The 27,693-nt window shown below is 34.8% G+C and overlaps 1 protein-coding gene across 10 annotated transcripts in view; it reads left to right on the top strand.

Moving 5' to 3' along the window:
* Nucleotides 1-27,693, top strand: part of RALGAPA1 (Ral GTPase activating protein catalytic subunit alpha 1) — a 318,940-nt gene that overhangs the window by 162,603 nt on the left and 128,644 nt on the right. For all 10 annotated transcript variants that reach the window (XM_020991372.2, XM_078150316.1, XM_020991370.2 and 7 more), the window contains 5 exons: nucleotides 11,879-11,937; nucleotides 18,835-18,943; nucleotides 20,252-20,362; nucleotides 26,325-26,393; nucleotides 27,517-27,651. In XM_020991372.2, coding sequence (XP_020847031.1) covers nucleotides 11,879-11,937; nucleotides 18,835-18,943; nucleotides 20,252-20,362; nucleotides 26,325-26,393; nucleotides 27,517-27,651 — 483 coding nt within the window. The remainder of the gene's footprint in view (nucleotides 1-11,878; nucleotides 11,938-18,834; nucleotides 18,944-20,251; nucleotides 20,363-26,324; nucleotides 26,394-27,516; nucleotides 27,652-27,693) is intronic.

Here is a 27,693-nt window from a genome sequence, read left to right as displayed (position 1 = left end):
TTCTGGATACTCCCTAGCTTATTAGTGTCTGTCTTAAACCATGGTGCCCAAAAAAAACATACTCTTTTGCTAGATTATTAAGAACAGAGTACAATGGGACTACCACCTCTCTAATTGTGTAAGGTATGGCCTACTAAATGCAGCCCGAATTTGTATTAGCTTTTTTGGCTGCCGTATCACACTACTGTCCATTAAACCCCCAAATCTTTTATGTAACAAGAGCTTATTGTTATGCCTGTCCTCTCCCATCATATTCTTATAAAGTTGATGGTTTTTTAGGGGCAGCTAGGTGGTGCAGTGCATAGAGCTCCAGCCTTGGAGTCAGGATGGCTTCAGTTCAAATGTGGCCTCTGATAGTTGACACTTAACTAGCTGTGTAACCCTGGGCAAGTCACTTAACCCCAATTGCCTCACCAAAAAGCCAAAAAAATTTTTTTTGATTTTTTTTTTTGTACCCAAGTGCAAAACATTATATTTATTCCTATTGAATTACTCAAGCCTCTCAAGACCCTTTTGTATCCTGACTGTCATCCAGCATAAAGCTCTGATCAGCTTTATGTTATCTGCAGATTTGATGAGCATACCATCTATGGCTTTATCCAAGTCATTGATAAAAATGTTAAACAGCACGTGGGGCCAAGAATAGATCACTGAATTACTCCAGTGGAGATCTGCTACGCTGAAAATGAACCATTAACAATTGCTCTTTGAGTCTGACCATCTGAATTTGTGATTGTATTATTGTCTAATCCTTTGATAAAATCTAGGTAAGCTATAGGAACTCCACTACTCATTTACAAGTTTAGTGTCCAAAAAGGAGATGAAGTTAATCTGTCATGATCTGTTCTTGATGAAGCTTCATTATCTTCCTGGTTGTGTTTCTTCCACATTTCTTTTTTAAGATCTAAGTTTGGTGAGTTTCCTAGGTATCAACATCAGTCTCTAAACAAATCTCCATTTTTCTTTTTCATTAGAATTGTTCCTTGTGTTTCTTTAGAATTTCTTTCTTGAGTACCTCCCAGGCCCCCAGGTTGACTTCCCTTTAAGCATTGTGTTCTGTGAGATTCTACCTCTAGTACTCCTGAACCTTGTGAAATTATACTCTATTGGATTCTACCTCCTTTTACCTCTGAACCTTGTAAAATTTGTAAGTAGAATCTGACTGATATAGCTGTGTGAACCTGTTCCAACAAAACATGAAATTTTGAACAGACCGAATAATGATCAAGAAATTCAGTAACAAATTAGAAGACATTATTTCTTCTACTCCAGAGTACATCTGAATCCCATAGGTAATAGGAAAGGGAGCTACCAGCATAGCCAGTCAAGCCAGTAGGCTGCTAGGTGACCAGAGATAGTCCAGAAATATGTGTAATCTGTAGAGATCTCCCCCAAGAAAACCCCAGGGTGAGGACATTGGAAACTTCAGAGAGTAGTGCTGACCAGGGCAGTATAATAGCATTCAGACTGAGAATACGCCAGGTGCAGTGATTCTGAGGTCTTTTAATTCTCTATCCTTAAGTGCTATAGAGGAACTGATTATCCAGCTTTCTGAAATTCAAAGATTCAGGGAGTTTTAACCTCATCATGGTAATCTGGGTGACCCAGGATGAGACCAAGCAGGCTAAAAGTACAGCTGGTAGAGCCTCACCCTAATACAAACCCCCGATTCGGGAACTAAAACTAGAGATATGAATAAAACGAAGATACTATAGATCTAGAAGTGCCCCCCAGTGATAGTGAGAATAAGTCTTTAACAATTGCAAGCAGTAGTTTAAGGGGTAAAATAGATTTTCTACAATGATGGCATGAATATCTAGATGATATGAAGCAAGAGATTAAAACATGAAATAAAAGTTGGGAAGAAAACTGGAAGGCCTGTAGTTTAGAAGAGAAGGTTATGAACCTTAGCCCTGGACTTTTAGTATAGACCAAAGAAATCAGTGGTTCCACAAGATAATAAGAAATATTAGATAAAATCAAAACATTGAAAAAACAGAAAATGTAAGAAATCTGATATAAAAAACTACCGGAATATAGGTGAAGAAGAGATAATTTAAGATTCATTAGATTCCCTGAAAACCATGATAGGAAAAAAAAAAAACCTAGACACCATATTTCAAGAAAACACAAATGGAAATTGCCCAAAACTATTACAACCAGAGGGCAAAGTAAAGAAAGAAAAAAAGTCACCTTCTAAAAGGTACCCCACAAGGAAAAGTCCTAGGAAATACCATGGCTAAAATCCGGAGCTCCTAACTTAAAGTACTACAAACATGAAGGGAAGAAAACAGTTCAGGTACAAAAAAACCACAGAATCACACATCATTTGGCGGTTTCTCTTATGAGCAATAGGATATCGTGGAATAAAATTTTTCAAAAGATAAAGGTTTACAACCAAGAATAACGAACTCTGCAAATCTGTGCATAATCCTTAAAACTAAAAAAAATGGAACTTTAATGTAATAAAGTACTTTCTCACATTTCTAATGAAAATACTACAGTTGAGTAAGAACTTTGAAATATATACATAAGATTCCAGAGAAACCTAGAAGGGAAAGTGTATTTGAGCAAATGCAAGAATGCTATAGTGTTAATATTATGAAAGGAAGAAAAGAAACAAGTGATCCTTCATAATCTTAATAAGGAGTTAACTTAAAGAAAAAACACAGTTCCTAGGGAGGAGGGGTGGACAGATTGGTTCTCTTCTGAGGGTTTCAAGAGGTGTTACTGAAGGTGGAAGAAGAGGGGGGGTAGAACTTGTTATATTTCATAATTAGGATCTGTGAGAAAAGAAACATGGAGGGGTGGGAGAGGGGCTAGGCATCAGATTAACCTCACACTTATATGAATTATATGTATAATATATGTTGCATAACCTCACTATTTTAGATAAAGGCTGAGTATATACAAAGTTTAGTATAGAAATACATCAAACTCAACAGAGAAATAAGTGTGAGAGGAGAGAGAGGAATGGATAAGAGAAAGTAAAGTACAGGTGAGGGAATAGGTATAAGCCAAACAAAATTCCTGAATACGAAGGAAGTACTTACAGAGACAAAAAAAGAAATGGGGCAGCTAGGTAGTGGAGTGGCTAGAGTGCCAGACCTGGAGTCAAGAAGACTTGAGTTCAAATTTGGCCTGAGACATTTAGTAACTGTGTGACCCTGGGCAAGTCACTTAACCCTGTTTGCCTCAGTTTTCTCATCTAGAAAATTGAGCTGGGGAAGGAAATGGCAAACCACTCCAGTATCTTTGCCAAGAAAACCTCATATGTAGTCACAAAGAATCAGGCATGACTGATATGGTTGAACAACAACAAAAGAAAAACAAAAAATTAGAATCATAGAGGGTACCTTAGATGTCTTCTTAGACAATTGGGTGTTGGTTAAACAAATTGTGGTATCTAAATGTAATAGAATATTACTATTCTCTAAGAAATCATGAAAGAGACTATTTTAGGTGGTCTGCCATAGTATGAAATGATAACAGGATAAAGTAAGTAGAATCAGAAGTTTATAAAAGGACAACAAAAATTGCAGGTAAAAATAACTTTAAATGTTTAAGAACTCCAAGAGTACCTATGACTGAAACATATTACCTGTCTTCTGACAGAGATGATAGAGATAAGATCTAGAGAGAGATATACATATTGAGACCTTACCATTATTTACTTTTGATTGATTGTACTTATATGTTACAAGGGGTCGTCCCCCTCCCCCTGGCCCCTTTCTTTTACTTGGTTTTTAATTAGGGTTGGGTTGAAGGCAAAGGGAATGTTAACAGTAGTGATTTCCTCCCCCTCAAAAAAAAGAGGACCATTGAAATATTTAAATGCACAGAATGGAAGAGAAGGAAATTCGGAAGGAAGAAGAGAGATAAAACAGGACAGTTTTGATATCAATTTCTATATTTAAAGTATATTATGATATATTTCTTTAGAAATTAAATTTATTTGTTTAATCACCAAAAATTTGTCTCCCAAACCTTTTTTTTAAGTGAATAGCATAAATGGAGACTTATGGATTCATAGTGATTTCTCCTTTGTGTTCTGTTGTGTATGTGTAAATGCTTTTTTGAGTGCTTAAGTTCAGAACCAAAATATCTTTTTAAATTAGTTATTTATTTTTAGTTTTCAGCATTAACTTCCATAAAATTTTGAGTTCTGAATTTTCTCCCCTTCCCTCTATTTCCCTCTCCCCAAGATGGCATGCAGTCTGATAGAGGCTCTACATATACATTCATATTAAACATATTTCCACATTAGTCATGTTGTAAAGAAGAATTAGAACCAGTGGGAGGAAGCTTGAAAAAGAAGAAACCAAGAGAAAAAAAAGAGAGAGAGAGCAAATAGTATGCTTTGATCTGCATTCAGACACCATAGTTCTTTTTCTGGATGTGATAATATGTTCCATCATGAGTCTTTCGGAGTTCTGTTAGATCTTTGCATTGCTGGAAAGAGCCAAGTCTATCAAAGGTAGTCATTGCACAATGTTGCTGTTACTGTGTACAATGTTCTCCTGGTTCTGCCCGCTTCACTCAGCATCAGTTCATGTAAGTCTTTCCAAGTTTTTCTGAAGCTCACCCTCTCATCATTTCTTGTGGAACAACAGCATTCCATTACATCCATATTCCCCGCTTGTTCAGCCATTCTCCAATTGATAGGCATCCCCTCAATTTCCAGTTCTTGGCCACCACAAAAAGAACTGCTATTGATATTTTTGCACGTGTGGGTCCTTCTCTGATATAAAAAATATTTTTAAGTACAGCTTTGTGTGAAGCTAGTGTGATCATCAATTCTCCCCATATCCAGTGTCTCCCAATTCTTTTCTTGATGAATGGATTATTTGTCTTTACATACACACATACTTACATGCTTATACATACATACATAAACATACAAACGTGTGTTTATGTGTAAGAGAGAAAGAGAGATGCTTTTCTGTGATTTATAAATTTTGGGGCCTCTTTTATTTTTTATTCTGCAACTGTGTCCCAGTGTGATTTCTTGCATTCCTCCATTATGCCTACCTTAGCCCTTTTTTTTTTTTTTTTTTGGTGAGGCAGTTGGGGTTAAGTGACTTGCCCAGGGTCACACAGCTAGTAAGTGTCTGAGTTTGGATTTGAACTCAGATCCTCCTGACTCCAAGGCCAGAGCTCTATCCGCTTTGCCTCGTAGTTACCCCTACCATAGTCTTTTTTAAAGTTTAATTTGCAGTATTTTTGAAATAATATTTTATTTCTCTCCCCCCCCTCCCCAATTACGTGTGAAAACAATTTGGGTGTTGTTTTTTTTTAAATTTTGAATTCCAAATTCTATCCTTCCCTTCCTCTTCTCCCCACTCCCTAAGATGGTAAACAATCTGATATATGTTATACATGAGTAGTCATTTAAAACACCTCTGTATTAGTCATTGTGTGAAAGAAAACTCAAACCAAAAAAAAAAAATGAAAAAAGAAAAGAAAGTGAAAAATGGTATGCTTTGATCTGTATTCAGATACCATCAGTTCTTTCTCTGGAGGCAGATAACATTTTTTATCGTGAGTCCTTTGGGATTGTCTTGGACCATTGTATTGCTGAGAATAGCTAAGTCATTCACAGTTGTTCATCATAGAGCATTGCTATGTCTGTGTACAATGTTCTCCTTGTTCTGCTCACTTCACTTTCATGTAAGTCTTTCCAGGTTTCTGAAATTTTCCTGCTCATCGTTTCTTTTTTTTTCTCATCATTTTTTATAGCACAATAATAATCCATCACAATCATATGCCACAACTTGTTCAGCCATTCCCTAATTGATGGATATCCCCTCAATTTCTAGTTCTTGGCTACTACAAAAAGAGCTGCTGTAAATAATTTTGTACAAATAGGTCCTTTTCCTTTTTTTGTTTAATTTCTTTAGGATACAGACGTAAGAGTGGTATTGCTGGATCAAAAGTTGTGCATGGTTTTATAGGCCTTTGGGCATAGTTCCAGTTGCTCTCCAGAATGGTTGGATCAGTTTACAACTCCACCAACAGTGCATTAGTATTCCAATTTTCCCACATCCCCTCCAACATTTATCATTTTCTTTTTCTGTCTTATTAGTCAATCTAATAGGTGTGGCGTGGTACCTCAGAGTTGTTTTAATTTGCATTTATCTAATCAATAGTGATTTAGAGCCTTTTTTTATATGACTATAGATAGCTTTGATTTCTTTGTCTGAAAACTGCCTGTTCATATCCTTTGAACATTTGACTCAGTTTTCTATGTGTTTGAGCTTTATCAGATATATTAGCTATAAAAAATTTTTTTCACAGTTTTCTGCTTTCCTTCTAATTTTGGCTGCAGTAGTTTTGTTTGTACAAAACCTTTTTAATGTAATTATCCATTTTACATTTTGTAATGCTCTCTATTTCTTGTTTGGTCCTCTATTCTTCCTATATCCATAGATCTAACAAGTAAAATATTCCACACTCCCTTAATTTGCTCATAATATCACCTATTTTTGTCTAAATTATGTATCCTTTTTGACCTTGCCTCGGTATACAGTGTGAGATGATGGTCTATACCTAGTTTCTGACATACTGTTTTCCGATTTTCCCAATAATTTTTGCCACATAATGAGTTTTTATCCCAATAGCTTGGGTTTATTGAATACTATGCCTAATTTAGTATTGAAGTCTTATGCTAAAGTATAGGATAACTTAATATGAAGGATCTTTGTTAATAATAAATTCTAATTAAATTTACTTTAGCAGGTTTTTCACAGAATTTCTCTGCAACAGATGTTGGCATGTATATTTTAGTTATTTTCATAATCTTTCTGCAAATACTGTTATAAATGCTGGAGCAGTGTAATAGAAAATTATGAAGTATCCCATGAAATGATATTTCTTATTTTCCTCTCCAAGGAGAACCTGTGAGCATCCTCTATGTAGCTGCTACTTTTTTGGGGTCTTCTGGTTTCATTTTATTGCAAGAATGTCAAGGTTGATGTGATTCGTTCTTCTAGTATATGTTCACTCATTCTATAAGGCTCTCATACTTAGGGTACCAATAGTTAAGCTGATATTTATATACACACCAGTAGAATGTAGCTACCTAGAATCATTTTGTAACTTTCCTTTTAATGAATTTCCATGGCCAAAGAATAAACCACTGCCATGCTTTAATTGTCTTCTCCCTCCACCTGGTAGCCCCCATCTTCCATTGTTGAGTTCTTCCTAGAATTTTAAGAAAGCTCCCAGACCAACTATGCTTCAGTTCCTGAATTTTTCCACCATACTCCACTTGCCTTTTCCTTCTGTCCCCCTTCTCCCATTGGTGCATTCCTCCTGGAAAATACATTTTGAGGAAGGGCCTAGTCCAGCCATCTTTTATTCTCACCACTGCCTCCTTGCTCAGGTACTTCAACTCACTTTACATGTTATTTTTCTCAGCCATTTGATCACAAACTCCTTTTGCTTATATTTGTGTCACTTTGCATAGCATAGTGCCTGGAATATAGCAAGTGCTTCATAAAAATTTGTTGTCCTAATTTGAAGTGTCCAGTCTTCAGGTTCTCCACTCTCAGGAACATTGGTCCTGGGAAGGTAGACATAGTCTGTTGTCTAGATCGTCATTCTCAAAGACTCTGCTGTGTGGTACAATCTGCCAGAGCTTTTTGCTCCACAGTTTGTAACAATCTAGGGTCAGTCACCTCCACATGTTGATGAGGCATTGAAATAGGACTAAATCTGATAAACAGTTTGTTACATATGTTATCGTAAATACAGGCAATCCTTTTATAAAGCAGATATGTTGTTGATTTTTAGAAAAGGTAACACTAAAAAAGTTATGAAGCAGTTAACAAATGAATATCAGTAAATCAGTGAATATGCACAAATACGACATAAAATAACTCACAGAATGTAGCAATATGACTCATTCATTATATCAGGAAGGATTTATACCAGGAATGAAATGGTGATTTAACATTAGAAAACTATTAAGACAATATAACATATGAACAAAATGTATTGTTATATCAGTAGATGCCATAAAACCTTTTAAATTAACATTATTTATTCATTGTAAAATCACTAAAAAACAAAGAAATAGATTTTTCTTCAACACATGAAAGCATATCCTTTTAACCAAGAGCCAAAACAATAGGTCATAAAGTAACCTTAAAAATATTTTCATTTAAAAATGGGCACAAAAGTAGCTACTTTCATCACTGCTATTTAGCATAATGTTGGATGTAGCAGTTACAGTTGTATAAGGAAAGTATATTAGATTTTGTTTATATATATGTGTGTGTGTATGTGTGTATATATATATATATATATATATGAAATGTGGAAAATGTAGGTCAGAATCACATCAATTTGAGTATGTCATGAGAGCGTAAATAAGCAGTCTACCTGTCTTAACCAAAATATTGATAATAAATGTTACATAATTCAAATGGTGTAGGTAGGGCACTAAATTTGGAGTCAGGAAGACTGGAGTTCCAATTGTGTGATCCTTCTTAGCTGTGTGACCCTAAAGAAGTCCTTTAACCTCTTTAGGCCTCAGTTTCCTCATCTGTAAAAAGGAGTTGTATTAGATGGCTTCTGAAGTCCTTTCTAGATCTTAATCTATGCTCCTGTGATATTTTGAGTTCAGCAGTGTTACAAGAGAGAAGATTAGCCCAGAGAAATCACTCACATTCTTTTACATATCAGCCATAAATATCAGGAAAATAGTGACTCACTAAAAAAAAACACCTATGTACAATAACAAAAAGTTGCACATACTTAACATAGCCTTTCTTATAGATTTAACTAGACATATAATTGGGACAGCTATAAAACTATAACTGTTATCTTTTAAAATTCTAAATTTATCAGTCACAGATGTGTTAGAGCTCAGTATTGATGTACTCAAAGAGATTTAGAATTTTATCGATTCGTACTAAAAAAGCAGAGACATCACTTTACTGACAGAGGTTTGTATGGTCAACGCAGTGGTTTTTCCAGTAGCACTGTATACTTGTGAGAATTGGTCTTAAAGGAAAGCTGAGCGCCACAGAGTCAACACTTTCTTTGTTTCTTTTTGGGGGGGGGGCAGGCGGCTAGGCAATGGGGTTAAGTGACTTGCCCAGGGTCACACAGCTAGTAAGTGTTATGTGTCTGAGGCCGGATTTGAACTCAGGTCCTTCTGAATTCAGGGCTGGTGCTCTATCTACTGTGCCACGTAGCTGCCCCCCAGAGTCAACACTTTCAAATTGTGGTGCAGGAAAAGACTTTTGAGAGTCCCTTGGACAGCGAGGAGATCAATTCAGTCAGTATTTAAGGAAATTAATTCTGGCTGTTCACTGGAAGGTCAAACTGAGCTGAAGCTCAATACTTTGGTACATAAACAAAAAGACAGGACTAATTGGAAAATATTCTGATGTTGGGAAAGATTTAAGGCAAAAGGAAAAGGGTATGGAAGAGGATGAGATAGATAGTGTCGACAGTGAACATGAAATTGGATAGACTTCAAGAGATACTGGATATATTTACAGGGCCTGGCATGCTGTGATCCATGGGGTCACAAAGAGTCAGGCATAACTGAACAATAACAGATTTTCTTCTAGCAATGCAGATCACAGCCCATCTGTGCTTGTGACTCTCTTACTTGTCCTCCCATAAGCTCACCACAGCAGAATCTCCCAACTTGAAGGAGCCCTTCCTTGATTTCTGCTAATGTCATGAGGGTACTAGTGAATCATTCTGGCTGTCTACCTAACATCTCTCATCTTTGCCACTTAACTGTCCAGTTATTGCTTCCTATCCAAATTACTTGATTAAATCTTTTATTTCTCTTCTTTGGACCATACATTTGGTTATATGTTGCAGTCCACTCACACCTGCTGCACATCTATATTGCTCTCTGTGATATTTATTTTTACTATCCTGGAATTAAAAAGTCACATGGCAGTGAGATGTGGAATCTGTGGGATCAATACTGTAAAAATTATAGAATTCCCAGCATTTAATTATGTATTTAGTGAAATCCCAAATAAAGTTTCAAGGGAGACTTTTCATTGAACTGAGAATTTTAAAAAATTATATGGTAAACTAATTTGGCACTTACATGCCAGTTATATGGGTAAAGTAACTGCCTTTATTAATGGGCATTGGCCTTAGGCAGGAATGTTATTAAAGGTAGACTTGCATTTGTGACAAAATACTTTGTTATGATCAAAATTTTCTGGTACTAGGCAAAAAAACTGAGAAATAGATCAATAGAAATGAACAGAAAGTTGTCCAAAAAAATATTTATAGAACATCAGTGTTAGTTATCAAAAATAAGAACCTGGAAATGGATTTATTATTTTAATGTAATTTGATCACTGGTTATTTTTATAGCAACAAAAATATTTAGATCCGTATCTTAAATCATATGACAGCCCAGGTATGTCATTTACTTAAATATTAAAAAGTACATAAAAAAATGGCAGAAAACGGTAGTGTTTGTCTAAATTATGGAGGGAAGATAATGCTGTTTTAATGCAACAGAGAGTTCTGTTACAGTTTAAAGGACAGTATTGGGAAATATTAGATGTTAGAAGCAAAAAAAAATACTAAAACATTTAAAATATAGGAGCAACTACTAAACACATGAAAAAGCAAATCCTAGTTGTGCCAGTGGTCAAAGGAGACAGAGTGACAGTTTACAAAAGAGACTATGTACTATTAAGGCATACCAGCAGTTAGACAGTAGGAGGAACAGAGTAAGTAAATAATTAGGTGACCCCATATTAAAGTTTTTCAGAGAAAGAACATTGTAAGGACCAGAGAGCAAGAAATTTAAGCCTGAAGGACACAGTGGTGTATATTTGTGTATATGTATATTTGTATGTGTGTGCATATAGAGTCTGTGTGTCTGTGTCTGTCTTAGACCTACTGGTGTGCTGGAGCCACCTCTGAGGCCACCTCAAATGAACTTGCAAGACGTAGTTGTTAAATTTTCATTGTGAGTACTTACACATTGTTTATCAGCAAACATTACAAATCATAACTTGATTTATTATTTTGTTGATCTCATAAACTTAATTAAGTGATAGAAAAATGTTAATAATGCAGATTAAACTTGGAAGTGTGTCATGTATATGTGTTTTCCCCGGAGAGCTGATTGTTAACATTTACCAGCACATCCCTGCCTAGACCTGTAATTTCTTTGGTATGAGGAACTTCCATTGAAGAAACTTCCTTTGCTAATGCAAGATCATCAACTGTCCAACTACTTATAATCTTAGAAAGTGGCCAGGGACAGTAAAAAGTTAAGTGATTTTTACTAGAATGTAAAAACCAATTAATTGTTAGAAGTGAGTTTTGAAACCAGTTCTTTCTGACTCTGGCTCACTGTCCACTGTGCCACACTACCTCACTCTGTAAATGCCTGAATACATTATAAATGTTGAACATATATTTATAATATGTAGTTCAATAGATACTAATTAGAACATTTTTTAGAGGAGGATATGTATAAGGACAAGACACAGGACCTTTGATTTCATTGGTGTAACAAACTCTCCTGCATGAAACACTTCCTCTACCAATGTAAATCTGAGAGTTGCCTAAAACATATAGAGGATGATTAACTTGGAGTCATATATGAAATGTTACAAAGATGAGACTTGAACCCAAAGCTTTCTTGGTTCCAAAACAGACTATCTCCAATATGCTATATTCATGCTACTTTTATTTTAAAAGTGTATTTATATTAATATACATACTCACATGTGTATATTTCTATCTCTCTATCTCGTGTTACACAATCTCCTTTCAGTGTATATATGTGTGACTGTGATGTATATGAATGCTTATTAGTAATAAAATATATTCATTTTCTGGCAGGCACTTACCATTTTTTCCTTTGTTTTAGGAAGTCATAATCAAAACTGTGTTAAGTTCAGCGAGAGATGAACCCTCTGGTCCTGCAAGGTCAGTCAGATAGTTACTAATTAAGAATTATTAACTTGTTTGGAAGAGTCCATTTTAAGAATTGACTTATAATAGCTTGAAATATTCCATAAGAGCTATCCTGCATTATAAATTTAACTTATTGTGAATGCTTAATTCACTACTAATTTTTATCTATCTGTGAAACCTGATTGAGTTAAGAGATTAATTTGGTCATTTATTATTTGAGAATTATAAATTCAGATTTTTCGTGAGTTTTTAAAATACCAGCTTTGTCTTATTTTCTTGATTGGGTTGAAGATTTTCATGTAGGATGAACCTATATAAATCTATATGTAATATGAATTCTGTTTTCATATAGATATATAATACTGCAATTAATTTACCTTAATAAATAACACCTCCAAATTTTCTGCTTCTTAATGTCCCTTGGTCCATATTAAGTGAATTGCCCAGAGACGTAAAACTATAAAGTACCCAAAGTGAAATTTGAGTTCAGTTCTTCCTGATTACATTTCAAACAAGAAATCTATCCACTTTATCACCCAGTTGCTCAAAACATATTGCTCAATGTAGGGATTAATCCCATGCCCTAAAATTGAGACTCTCATGCTATACTGACTGAAGTGGCCAGGATGCTGTTTTTGGAATTGAAAAAGGTGAACAAGAATTAAAAAAAATAAAGTGTAGGAAAAGGAAAAAAGGTATGTTTATATATAAGCTCTAGTTTATGTTATTTTCTTGGATTATTGATATAATGTACAAAAAATCAGCTGAAATTTAAATCAGCAAGTTGGCATCTGTGTACCTTCCTTTATCTCCGTTTTTCGTGTTTCTCAATTTTAGACTATTAAAAATCTCATTTAACAATTAAAATTTATCACTAGCCACTGTGTACTCTCTGAGGCACTCCTGCTTTGACTTCACTTGACAAGATTCACACAATCTGCAAATTAAACCAGCAAATTAAACAAATTAAATTCCATAGTATCTTCAACCCTTGTCAGGCTTCAGGCTTGGATGGTGCCCACCATCCACTTGCTTTGTTCCTACTCACATGCTGCTGAATGGAGTTGGAGAAAGTCAGGCAACTATGTTGACTGACACACTATAAATTCATGTTCTCCATCACCACTCAGGAAGCTAGGTGGTACAGTGGTACAATCCAGCCTCAGATACTTACTAGCTGTGTGACTCTGAGCAAGTTACTTAGCCTCTATTTGCTTCAGTTTCATCAACTGTAAAATGGGCATGATAATAGCATCTATTTTCCAGAGTTATTGTAGGGATCAAATGAAATAATATTTGTGAAGTATTTAGCACAGTGCATAGTGCCTGGCTTATAGTACACACTTAATAAATCCATCTCTCCTTCTTTCCTTTCTTCCCTTCTCGCACTCTCCCTCCTTTCCTTTCTCCCTCCATCTCTCCTTCTCTCCCTTCGATTTGATTTATTCCTGCCTAATTGATTCCTTAACTCACTCCCCACAGAGGCCATTCTAAAACTTCTCTCAGAGTTTCCACATCTCCTCTTCTCCATTCTCTCAGCTGAGGACGACCTTAACTTCTTACTTTACTAATATAAATTGAGGCAATTTGCTTCTTTTTGCCTCTGAGGCTATTTTGCCTCTCTCTCTCTGTTCTCCTCTCAGAACCCTCTGACATCATCCCTGACTCTCTCCTTTTTCACCCCTAGTCTCTGACGATGAGGTGGCTTTTCTTGCCAAGGACAATCCTTGATCCCATTCTGTTCTATCTTCTGCAACAGATTGAAAAATCAGTCATCCCCCTTTCTCATGTTTACTTTCTTTTCTCTAAACTTTAACCTCTCCTAATGACTGGTTCCTTCCTTATTGCCTTCAAATTTGTCCAAGTATCCCCCATCCTTAAAAACCCTTCACTAGACCCTATAATTCCAGGTAAGTTACCATCTCATATCTCTCTTCATTTTCTCAGCCAAATTCTTTAAAAAGCTGCTTATACTTCTGTTTCTCTTTTCTCTCTTCTCATTTCTCAATCCTTTGCAGTCTGGCTTCTCTCCCTCCAGAATTGCCAGTGAGACCTCTTAATTGCCAAATCTGATGGCTTTTTTTTTCAGTCTTCAGCCTTCTCGATCTATCTGTTGCATTTTACACTATTGGCCATCCTCTCTTCTCCTGGGTGCTCTCCTTACTGAATTTTCATGATATCACTCTGATGGTTCTCTTTTTACTTGTCTTAACAGGTGCTCAGTCTCCTTTACTGGTTCATCATCCAGGTCATGGATGTTTTTCCAAGCTTCTTTCCTGGGCATCCTATACTTTTCTGGTAGTGACCTCATTTGCTCCCATGGTTTGAGTGATCATCTCTATGTCAGTCATTTCTAGATCTCTTATATGTAGCCTGTGTTTCCGTTGAGATTCATTCTCATGTTACCCAAATGCTTATTGGACACTTCAAATTGGATGTCCTAGAAACATCTCCAACTGAACATGTATAAAATAAGACCCATCTTTTCCCCTAAACTTACCCCACTTTTGAACTTCCCTATTTCTGTTGAAGGCAACATCATTCTTCTTACCTCACACATTTATGATTTCAGTGTTATTCTCAAATCCTTATCCCACATCTTGTTTTTACCTTCACAGTTTCTTTTGTGTCTGACTACCACAACCGTGGTATAAATACCATCTTAGTTCTGGCATTTATCAGATCTAACCACAGTTATTATAGTGGCCTTATAGTTGGTCTCCCTTACTCAAGTCTCTCACCATTAAAGGGGTGAAAAATCTGTCCTCATTCAAGCTGCCAAAGTGACTTTACTTAATCACAGATATGATCATGTTCTTATAGATTTCTTATATGACCAGTTTCTTATAAACTCTTCTTTTAGCTTTTAAAGCCTTTTATAATCTGGACCCAATCTATCTTTCCCCTCCTACCCTTTTGCAATCTAGCTGTATTTTCCGTTTCTCTGTTCTTTATACATGGCACTCTATACATGGCCTGTAAAGCACACTCTCCTATTTTGTAAAATTTCTCTTGTTCTTCAAGGAACTGCTGTTTACATTAAACCTTTCTCATTCTCCCAGGCCTCACTGTCCTTCCAGTTTCCCACTTTCCTTCCAGTTTCCCACTTTCATATTCTCATCATTATCCTAGACTCCTCACTCACTCTTGTTCCACTTACCCAGTCATTTACCAAATCTTGACAAGTTTTTACCTTCACGGCATTTCTTACAGCTGATCCCTTTTCTCTACTTACACAGCTACTACCTTAGTTCAGAGTCCTTATCACCTCTAGATTATTGTAACAGCCTCCTAATTGGTCTTCCTGACTTAAGTCTTTTCCACATTCAGTCTAGCCTACATAATGCTTCCAAGGTAATTTTCCTTTGGCACAGATCTTACCATATAAATTCTGTACTCAAGAAACAGTAGTAGGTTCCTCTTGCCTTCAGGATAAAATATGAACTCTCTCTTTAGCTTTTAAAGCCTGGCCTCAATATTTTCCAACCTTATTGAACATTACTCCTCCTGCCACACCCTGCAACCAAGACAGTGCCTTCTGTTCTTTACATAGGACACTTCATCCTCCATTTCCTTGCTTTTTCACTGGCTGTCTTCCATACTTAGAGTGCACTCCCTCGTTATTCCTTAAGATGAAGCTCAAGCATCCTCTTGTGCATGAAACCTTTCCTTATCACTCTGACTGCTAGTGCCTTCCCTCCTAAACTACTAAATAGTATTTAATTGTTTTGTATATATTTTTATTTATCTACCTTATATTTGTCCTGAATATATTTTTATATATACTTCTTCTCTCCACAATTAGGATGTAAATTCCTGGCTAATAAAGTTTTTTTTCATTTTCAGTATTTGTATCTTTACCTCCTAACACAGTGCCTGGCACCAACTAGGTGTTTAATAAATAATTTTAATTGCTTTTTAGTGCCCTCTGTCCACTCCCTTGTGTTCAGCTACCCTGTGTTTATTTTCTGTATATGTAGGTACATATTCATTTATACTATGTGCATATTATACATATATATATTTGTGTTATCCAGGTATGTGTATGTATGTCTGTAAATGTTTATACATACACATCATAGACATTATATGTAATATATACGTGTGTATATATGTATGTGTAGAGTGTGTGTGTCTGAGGGACCATGGCATAATAAATAGAAATATTGCCATGGAACCAGGAAGACTTATGTCCAGATCTTTCCTCTGACATATATTATTGGCTATATGAATGCAGGAAAGTCACTTAACATCTTATTGCTCAGGGAAACTTTGTAAGATTAAAAGTTTCAGAGAAGGAGCTAACCTACATTGATAAGAGGCAGTTTCCTCATCCAGAGATTTTCTTTTACCAATGAAATCTCAAATTCATTCTCTATCCATACGCATACATCTGTGTGTGTGTTTGTAATGTTAGCACAGTGATTGGCACATAGTAGTTATTTGATAGATGTTAGTCAATTGGTTGATTTGTTATAATTTGTAATGTTCTTTCTGTTTTATAGCTCTGTGAAGCCCAGGTCTTTTTAACTAACTACCAGCTCCTAGGTGGACAAACAAACAAGTTAAAAGAATGAATGACTGGCTGGATTGAGAGAGAGAGAGAGAGAGAGAGAGAGAGAGTGAGTGTGTGTGTGTGTGTTTAAAAGTAAGCTATGGCAATTGGATCCAATGCCTAGCCCAAGTGTACTTTCTTCTTATTGGATTTAAAAATAAGTCATTTCAGCTCTTTGACTGATTAATATTTCTAGCTTTCAACTGGACTGCAGGTATTTCTTAGTTGAATACCAACAAAATTAGCTACAAAAGAAAAATAGAAAAATCAGTAATTTTATTAAAGTATTTATTATTAAAACATCATTAAATTTATCATTAGTTATTAATTTAATATTTTCTTATTTAAGAAATATAATTATTGGTTTTGTTATATATTATATGTACTTTATATTATAATTATTAATGAAGTATTTATTAATTTAATAATTAAAATTATTTTAAAAATTCAGTGTGTGTTTCTGAAAACCACATTTCCTTTCCAGTTGATACCAATCCTCTTTCCTAGAGATTTCAGCTTCAGAAGTTTTAGGGTTGGGTTTTTTTTGGGGGGTTAAGGGAGGATGAACCCAAGGTATCCTAGGCATGTGGACAGCTTTTGCAAAAGCCACATTTATAAGCCAAACAACTCTAAATTGTGGTTATCTGGAGGCAAAATCTAAGAATAGCATTACTTCTTATTGTAATTAAAAGAGTAAACACACTCATTTTATAGATGAGAAAACAGTACCTTTCTTTTGGCACTCTTGGTCTCTGTCTATAGTTTGTTGGGTTTTGGATTTCCTTAGTTTTTCTTGGTTACTTTTTCCTGTTGCTAAATATCTGACTTTAAAAACTAGAGTACATGTGTTCTCTTTTCTCTGATTCATTTGCCTTGACCGTAGGGGGGCGTTGATAAGAATGAATGAGATAATGGTAACTCTTGTTGGAGTTCTGATACTTTTGTTTGGTGAATTAATGAGAAAACAATAACAGTGAAGTCAGAGTACCTGGGTTCAAATTCTACCCTGTCTGAGCCTCAGTTTCCTTGTTGGTACAATGAAGGTATTCACCGTTACGTCCTCCAAAGTCCTTTCTGCCTATAAATTATATGATCGTGTGTGTGTGTGTGTGTGTGTGTGTGTGTGTGTGTGTGTGTGTCCAGAGAGAGAGAGTGAGCACATTATGGTTACAAAGCTCTTTGATCTCGCTTATCTTCCCAACAACCCTGTATGGAAAGTGGCACAAATATCATTTTGCAAATGAGGAAACTGAGCCCCAGAGAGGTTGTATAACTTACACAAGGTTATATAGTTTGAAAATGGCAAAATGAGATTTAAATTCATGTGTTAGTTCCAAATCTCACCTAATATTCTCTTCATGGTAACACTGTCATGGTGGAGGTAGTAAAAATAGTGGGCAAAAAGAATTTTCCAGATTATCTTTCCATATGAGTTTTATGCGTTGATTTTTTTTATAAATTCAAAAATCTATGTAATTCCTAAATATTAAATGATGTCTATTTATAATTGCTTTAGGAGAAGATATAATATGTCAAGGGCAGCTAGGTGGCACAGTAGATAAGGCACAGAGCTTAGAATTAGGAAGACTCATCTTCATGAGTTCAAAATGGGTCTCAGACACTTACTAGCTGTGGGGCCCTGGGGGAAGTCACTTAACCCTGCATGCCTTAGTTCCTCATCTGTAAAATGAGCTGGAGAAAGAAATGGCAAACCACTTCAGTATCTTTGCCAAGAAAACCCCAATTGGGGTCATAAAAGAGTCAGACACGACTGAAAACAACTAAACAACAAATCATATACCAGAAAAACTGCATGGGGAAAATGTAGAACAATTTGCCAATTACTCTATGTAGAGTACTGGTATAAGCTTCACTGCAGTTCCAAAGACAATGCAATATTGGCAGTTCAGTTGGTAAACTTCAGTTTGGCTAAGGTATAAAGAAAGCATGCATCTAGTGTGCTAATTTCTTGTATAGCATTAAGGAGCAGAACTTACACTCTAAAATGCTCCTTTTTTTGAAGTTAGGCCATTAAAGAAAACATTTACTTTTATTAATCCATTTCATATGTAGGTCTGCCTGCCTAGAGAACAAAATAACTTCTATCAGGTTACTCTTATTTTGGAGGGTTTTGTATTTACAGTTTATCAGTGTGTTTAATTTTTTACATGCATCAGTTTCATACAATTAATGACAAAAAATGTATTACTTATAATATTTGTTCACCTAATTTCTGGTGGTGTAGAAATCATAAATCATTTATTCTGCTGTATGTGCTTTAAGTTCTTTTGTAGTTTTATTTTATTTAAAATCATACCTAGTTTTATACTAATACCGGTTGCCTGTTTTTTCAGGTGTGTTGCCCTCTGTAGTTTAGGAATTTGGATCTGTGAAGAATTAGTTCATGAATCTCATCATCCTCAAATTAAGGAAGCTCTGAATGTAATTTGTGTTTCCTTAAAGGTGAGATGCTTTTCAAAGACATTCCATCATACAACTGTAGGAAATACAGGTTTTTTGTTGTTGTTATTGTTTGGGGTATGGGGAAAGCGTGGCCTACAGACATTTTTCAAATATAAGCACTTTGGGAATTAGAAGAATTACATTTTTCAAAATGATCATTATCATTTTCTCATTAAATTGCATCTTTAATACTAGTTCCTCCTTTAACAGTACCCCCAACTCTTATAATCAAGGTGTATGTTTCTGAGGGCCAGTTTTATCTTCCCTTTCCTAACCTTTTACTGTGTGCCCACAGTATTTCTGAACCAGTGATACAGTAGAAACTAGCTATTTGAAATATAGGTAAAGCTTGATAAGTTTTTTTTTTAATATATTTCTTTCACACTTTCTTTGTCATGTATTCGCCTTCCTACATGCTGTTCTTGCTAATCTCAGTTCCATATTGACATGCATAATTTCCTATTAAAAGATCTTAAGTGTAATTTTTATAGTCCATGAAGCTGAATTCATGTGGTAGCCAGAGCTGGTTTTGATCACAAGTAAGAACATACTTCTAGAATAAATGCCAATGAAAATAGCAATGACTATTAAAAAATATTATTGATTCTTCGATTTTGACATGACCTAAATTTTTCACTGCTTCCTTCCTACAACCACTGCCAGAGGACTTTCCTTTATAAAGAAGAAAAAAAGTTCAGCAATAATAACCAGCGTCTCAAAAAACTCTGACATTATATGCAATGTTCCACATCCATAGTGTTCTCCTCCTCTGCAAAGAAGTGTCTGGGAAGAGGGAAATATCTACTCATCTGTCTTTTTTGGGGGGAGTCGAAAGCTTGGTCATTATTTCACAGCATTCAGCTTTGATCATTTTGTTTTTGCCATTCGTTGTTCTGTATTATCTTCCTGATTTTATTTACCTTACCTTGCATCAATTCATTGTAGTCTTTCCATGTTTCATTATATTCATCATACTCGTGCACAGCAATATTCTACCCATTACTAAGGATTTAATTAATAATTTTAAAAAATAATTGAATGAAAACAGCTAATTCTTTTTTTTCCCATTATCATAGATAATAGGCTGTAAAGATAATATAAAAGAGTATATAATCAACAGTTGTTTGTATTTGGCTTGGTAACATATTATGGATATTTTTTGTGTCATCATTCTTGTTAATATTAAAATTATTTTACAATTCCTGAGCATGTACAACCTGTCATCAGTAGGTGGCAGTCCAGAAACATTTAAAGTAACATCCACATATGAATTGAGACAGAAAACTTAAATTATTCTTTTTTTTTTAGTTTCCTAATAAAACTGTAGCCCATGTGGCTTGCAACATGCTTCATATGCTGATTCAATATGTACATAGGCTTCAGATTTATCAGCCTGATTCCCCCTTGAAAATTATTCAAGTAAGTAATTTTTAATTTACTTTTTAATCATAGTTTAGAAAATCTTGGGATAAGGAAATGTCTTGGTTTGTTGTTCTTCAATTGAATATTGAAAATTTCAATAGAATTGAATTGAAAATCTTGAGAATATATTTTAATCTTATCTATAAAAATGACAGTCATCGAGTCATTTGGAATCAGAGTTCTTATGTTTAAATCCCACTTTGGATACATTAGTATGTATCTGTGGAAAATTCATGTAATGTCTCTTAGCTGCTAGAAGTTTCCCAGAATTTCTCTACCAAGTTTTAAATGGGTTGTAATCTGTGTTAATTCTTGGATTTCCTACACTACTGAAATCATAGATCCTTAGTATATTTACATATCTAATGGCTGCTTTTGATGATAATGATAATTGAAAATTTCCTTTTTGTAGTTTTTCACTAAGCAGTTTATAAAATAACAAGTTGAATAAAGGTTTTTAATACATTAAAAAAGAACCTTTAGTGGGGTAATTTTTATTTCTGAAATCAAAGGATTGATTGTGAAATATCACTGTGAGCACTCCTTCCACTGATGCAGGTTATATAAGCTCTCTGCAACTTACCAGGAATCTAGGGTTGTTTCAATATTAGTAAAAATATAAACCTTATTCACTATATTAATGAGAAAAATAAATTTATATGCTTCTATTAGTATATTCAGAAAAGGCTTCTGACAAAATTCAACACCATTTCTGCTTTTAAAAAAATTAGAATTAAATGAATCTTTCCTTAACATGGTATTTAATAAAACCAAGAGTTTGCATTATTTGTGAAATGCATAAACTAGAGTTTTTCATTAAGGTCACTTACTGAAAGCAAGTTTGTCCATTATTACCATTACTCTTTAGTAATGCTAGAAATGCTAGCTTCAGCAGTAAGACAAGAAAAAAATTGACAGAATAAACATAGGTCAAGATGAAACAAAATTATCACTTTTTGCAGATGATGTTTTACTTAGAGAACCCTAGTGAGTTACCTAAAAAACTAATTGAAACAGTAACTTGGACATGGTCACTGTGAAAATTTGCTTTGCTTGACTATGTATATATTACTAGAGTTTCACTTTGCTTTTGTCCAAGAAAATTGGCAAGTTGCCCTAATTGGTTGATAATGCATGTTTTTTTTTCTAAAAAAAAAAAAGTTTAGTATATTCTGCTGTTTCAGATATCTTGAGAAATAACTCATCAAAATTGTCACCTACAACACAGATCTCATCTCTTTGTAAACTTTTGTCTAGTCCAGATCCTCTTTTCATCTTTGTTTTCCTTAGTGCCTTTTCTCCTTCCTTGTGGAATTATGATGTCAGTGTTCAAATGCGGCAGCTCCACTTTCAGTGCTATGGAAATTTTGACACATCTTTTTCATGTTTTTGTCTGTTGTCTTCCATCCAGTTCTATCTTTAGTGCTCTCAGAATGATCTTGCTCAAATGATGAAACTTATTTTCTCTACACTATATTTTGCTATTTGATGAGGTGAGGTTCGTAATCTTCCACTAACTTCCATAAAATTTTACAGACAAGCTTATATTCTAAACTGGTGTTACCCCTGGGTTCCATATCTTTCTGCTTTTCAAGATCAAGTGTTTGCTTGCTGAGGAGTTCTTTTTGGTATCCTCATTTGGTTTTCAATATATGTCAATTAAACTTCCTTAGGAATACTTATGGTCTTCTTTACCTCATTTCTCTTTTTTTTTTTTTTAGCATTAAAGGCTTATTTTGATGAATTAGGTTGGAGTTGCCTTAGTTGCACACCACATCTCAATTTAATTCTCATTTTATATTGATTTTGTGCTTTACTTTAAGAAATCAATGGTTTGATTCTGAGAGCTGATTCAGAAATTGCTCTCACATAGGTAACTATTTGTTTCCTGTCAGAAGAATCAAATAATTTTTTGTGCTATTTTTCAGTGTTATCTTATCTGGCCATTTCCAACACCCCTCTAAAAATGTATTCATTATCTGTAGGCATGAGGCTTCTTGTGTTTGGCTTCTTTTTTTTCTTAATCCTGATACATTTTTTATCGTATTTTTCATTCTCCTGCCATATCTCAACTTTATATTGAAGCGGCTAAATATAAGCTGTATGTTGATTTGATTTGAAGGGTTTTATTAAATTCTTCACAGAACCTCTTTTACACTTCACAGGTAATAAACACACAAGTAACACCATTTGTTGGGCAGGAGAACACAGGAGGTCTCCTAACACTAACAGGTGTTCTAGCACAGGTTCATTTTTGATGCAGTCAGACAGGAAGACAGCTTCAAAAGAATTAAATAAGCTTATTTTATTCTAGTCTAATCTTCTCAGAAGGGTTGCTGATAATAGGAGCACCAACTCCTACAGCATCTCCTCATCACATTTTTCACAGGGGCAGGCAAGAGTAGGAGTACAATTCCTTCAAAATCCCCTAAGCCTCAATGGGGCCTGGTTGAGGCAAACACAGATTTCCCCCAAGCCTTGATGGGGGCTGGTTGAAGCAAACACAGATTCCCCCAAGCCTTGATGGAGGGCCAATCAAGGTAGGTACATGCATTCCTCTATGCATTACCCAAATCCCAAAATGAGTTCCCCACTTACTGACTAATGCCCACTTGCTTCATAGGGCAACAGATGAAGAAGGCATATTGCCAACATTAAGCTCACAGGTTAACTTTAGCAATACCGTAATGACCTAGCACAGCACAAGCGTATATTATGTCAACCTTGTATCTTACTGTGCAATGGTGGAGATGTTTACAAACCATGACTGTGAGAAATATTATCTAGGACGCTGGAACTATTATCTAAAAAGGAATAACAAAATCCTGCTTATCCACACTAAAATCCACCTTACTTACAACACCTTATCTACTATGAGAGAAGTTAATATGAAAGTTGCACACATCTTATGTTTATAGTCTTTTTGCTTATGCTCATTATGAAAAATGGAAGAGAAGGAGATTGTGTCCCTGGAATGGATATTTCTTGTCACCTTGGGATGCACAAAGAAACCAACTCCTCCATCGTTTCCTTTGCCTTTCCAAGGAACTATCTTCCATTTATCTACAATTTCCGTATAGTTTCTGGTTTTCTTGATATTAGAAATATCAGTAGGATGTTTTGCTAAAAAAAAAAAAAAGTTGAGCCCATTTGCAGAAAGCTCCAGCTTTTCCCCTCTACATCTCACATCATCACCTCTGACTTCTGCCGTTATCTCTTCCTTTGCACTTACCTCACATAATGAGGTGGTCCATCTCCTTGCCAAGGCAAGTGTGTGCAATTCCACCCTATGTTCTGCAGCAGATTGCCCCCTCTATCATTGGCCCTTTCTCAGTTGTCTTCATTCTCTACCTATCTACTGGCTTTTTCCCTGCTCCCTACAAATATGTCCTGTCTTTCCCATCCTCAAAAAATTCTCATTTCATCCACCCATCCTTCCTAGCTCTTATAGCTCTCCCCTCTTTTATGGCTAACCTCTTTGAGAAGGCCGTCTATAATAGACAGCCTTTCCTCTCAATTCTTTGCAGTCTGGCTTCTAACTTCATCATTCAACTGAAAGTCTGTCTCCATAGTCTCCAATTATAATTGCCAAATGTAATGTCTTTTTCTTAATCCGCATCCTTTTTGACTTCTCTGTAGCCTTGGACACTATTGATCATCCTCTTCTCCTTGATGCTCTCTTAATCTCTTTAGTTTTATTTGTTTTGGGGGGGTGTGATAATGCTCTCTCCTGGTTTTTCTGACAATTCCTTTTCTGTCTTGTTTGCAGGATCTTTATCCAGGTTGCACCCATTAACTGTTCTCCACCTTCCCTGTAAAAAAACATACATACTTTTCCCCCCTCTATATTACTTCACTTGGTAATCTCAATTATCTTTCTGTAGGTAATTCTGAGATCCCTTTGTCCAGACTTTCTAACTTCCAGTCTCACATTTCCAACTACCTATTAGGTATCTTGAATTCAGTGTCTCATAAACCTTTTAAATTCAAATTGACCAAAACATTATCTTTTCCCCAGATCCCCCCTGCCTAATTTCCCTCATATCTTTGATGGCACTACTATTCTCCCAAGCTACTCAGGCTCACAACCTGGGTGTCATCCTTAATTCTTCACTCTCTCACCCTCCATATAACATCTCTTGTATATGTTCCCTTTTCTCCTCTGATAGTGCTATCACCCTTGTGTAGATCTTTGTCACTTCACATTTGAGCTGTTAACAATAGCCTGCCTTTTGGTTTGGTTTGCTTATCTCAAGTCTGTCCCCACTCTTGTCCATTCTCTACTCTCAGATGTTAAATTGATTTTCCTAAAGTGCAGGTATGACCATGTTATCCCTTCCCACTTCCCTCCGCCTACATAAGAAAGAAAAGGAAGATAGCTACATAGATAGGTGAAAAACTTTTATATCGTGTAAGCATAGTCAAGTAAAGCAAATTTAGCCATGTCCAAAAATGCATTCCTCATTCTGTGTTATTCCATCACCTCTCTTTGATGAGGTGGGCAACTTTATCAGTTCTCTGGAGTCATGGCTAATTATTTAGACTTAAATTGTTATTAACAATTATTGAATAGTAAATACATGCATGGAAATTATAAATGTAAACTTTACACAAATAATTGTAATTATGTTTCTGAACATGTATTCTGACTCCATTGCTGCTATATAAGTCGACTATTTACATTTTCATAGACAGAGAGGTTCTTTTCCCAGTTGGGTGGCAATTTACATTTCTTAATTTCATGTCTTAGAATTTTCACCAAAAAGAGGTGATTAATATTTTGGATTAGATATCTTCTATAATATATAGTGATGATGTCCACTTGAGATTTGAATAAAATTTATATATGTAAGAGGTGGAACCATTTTAAAATGTGGCGGATTATTCTGCATTGTAATGTAAATTTTTGTTTGATTCAGTTTTTCCATTTCACTAAATAGAGTCAGACTATGCAGACAAGGAAGCAAGAATTGTCTCCACAAATTTAAATGAAGGACTGAAGCACAAAATACTGAAACAGTTCACTAATGGTTACCTAATTACAGAAAAAAGGAAATAGGCCTTTTAAAAATTGTAGATATAAAGTATACTTTGTGAATTCATAAATGTACTACATTCTGCTAGATATATTGGTTGCACTGAAGCAGTAATTTACAAAATTCTTTTGAATTCACCTCTAAAACTTGAACCCACTAGAGGAAACCAGACCTGGTGAATATATATGTTCAATAGAAATGAGAAAGTTCAAATAGGTAGCTATTTGTTATTGAGAGAGCAATGGTTTTAAGGCATTTCATTTTTTTGTTTTTGTTTTTTTAAATCACCAATAAGCATTCTTTTTTATTGCATTACAACTTAATATTGGGAGAAATTGAGTGATATAAAATTAATTTTACTTTATTGCTATAGGTGGCACAGTGAGTAGAGTGCTGGGCTTGGAGTCAGGAAGACTCATCTTTCTTGAGTTCAAATCTGGCCTCAGACACTTACTAGCTGTGTGACTCTGAGCAAGTCACTTTACCCTGTCTGCCTCAAGTTCCTTATTTTTAAAATGAAGTGGAGAAGGAAATGGCAAACCACTCCGGTATCTTTGCCAAGAAAACCCCAGATGGGGTCATGAGGAGTCAGACACTACTGAAAAATGACTGAATCAAAAAAATTAGTTTACAACTTGATAATTTTGGTAATTTTAGATGGTATCTGCGCTTAGTTTAATTTTGCTTGTATGTATTTTATTTTTGTGGAACTGCAAAAATAGATTGTAAGCTTGAAATTTGAAGGTGCGTATGGAAATTGCCATTTTTTAAAACGGTATTTGAAGTGATTGAATGTCATTATAATCATGACCCATATTAGTAATCAGTTTAGAATAATTATAATATTTAATAAGTATGATTTGAAGGATTTTCATTAGTTAATTAGATTTTAAAAGAAAAATAATTTTTTTCTTTGCCTATAGATACTGATAGCCACTGTTACTCATCTTTTACCCAGTACAGAAGCCTCATCTTATGAAATTGACAAAAGGGTAATTGAACAGAGCTAATTTTTAATGTATTATAAATTGAGGTTTTAAGTATTTATTTTTACAAATACTTAATCTGTGATGTGCAATATATATACCAACACAACTTCATAATATTAATATAGTTTAGTTTCTCTTTAATAATTAAATTGATTTTAATGTCAAGGTTCATATCTGTTTTATAGAGTGTTCAAATTATAAAGCATTGTTTACAAATTTGTGATAAATTAGACTATTTTTTAGGGCACATTCTTCAAAATACTGTTTTTGGGGGAATGGGTATGTTGATTTGGTGTGTCAAATTAGACATTATTAGTTAGAAATACCAACATGTCAAGTACATATTGAGTTTGAATTGTAACTCTGAAGACCAAAAAACTTCTCTTTACTTAGTTTCCAAGATAATAATAGTAGCTGTGATCTTCTTGATATAATTTGCCATATGGAGGTTATCATTTCATGTTCCAAATTTGGTGAGGGGGAAAATAATTTTTAATTTTAGTTATTTAAAACTTGAGAAGACCAGTGTTTAGAAAGACAAATGGAGCTTCTTTGGTGAAAATAAGCTGCATTTGAAAAAATACTGGAAATAGTTTATTTTTTTCCTCCTAAGAGACTTGTGTTTGTGAACCAACATGGCAAATCTAGTAGCACCTATCCTCACCTTATATTTAACTACTTTATACTTATTTTTTATTTATTCTGGATGTATTTATTCTGTACACATATGTGTACATATGTACATACATGTATGGATTGTGTATATCTATGTTGTATCCCCAGTGCATGGTATCTGCCTGGTATGTAGCTTAATAAATGCTTGTGGATTGATCAATAGTTGTCCATTGTTATGATATTTTTAAATAATGTAGACAACTTTAAAATTCTAATCTGCTTTATTTTGTTGTCTTTACACAGTATGATGAATTCTATCTCTATTGGTCTTAACCTGAACTTCTAAAATTCAGTTCTTTCTATATATTCTTTGTGTTGCTCGACTTATTTTTGCTGAAGACAGAAGCTTTAATAATGCAACTGTAAACTAAAGAATAACGGGGGGAAGATTATTAAATTTCACAGTCTTGTTATTTATGGAATGTATAATGAATAAAATCCTTTGTTACAGTTGGTGGTATCATTACTTTTGTGTTTATTGGACTGGATCATGGCTTTGCCTTTAAAGACCCTACTCCAGCCAGTTCATACAACAGGAGCTGAAAATGATAAAACAGAAAAGTCTGTCCTCAGTTGTATTTATAAGGTATTCCTGCTTGAATATTTCTTTGGTAGCCACAATATATTA

The sequence above is a fragment of the Phascolarctos cinereus genome, unplaced genomic scaffold (genome assembly GCF_003287225.1).
Source record: "Phascolarctos cinereus isolate Bilbo 61053 unplaced genomic scaffold, phaCin_HiC Scaffold_2;HRSCAF=192, whole genome shotgun sequence".
Lineage (NCBI taxonomy): Eukaryota > Metazoa > Chordata > Mammalia > Diprotodontia > Phascolarctidae > Phascolarctos > Phascolarctos cinereus.
Note: the sequence above shows the minus strand (reverse complement) of the source record. Positions and strands in the feature narration are given on the sequence as shown.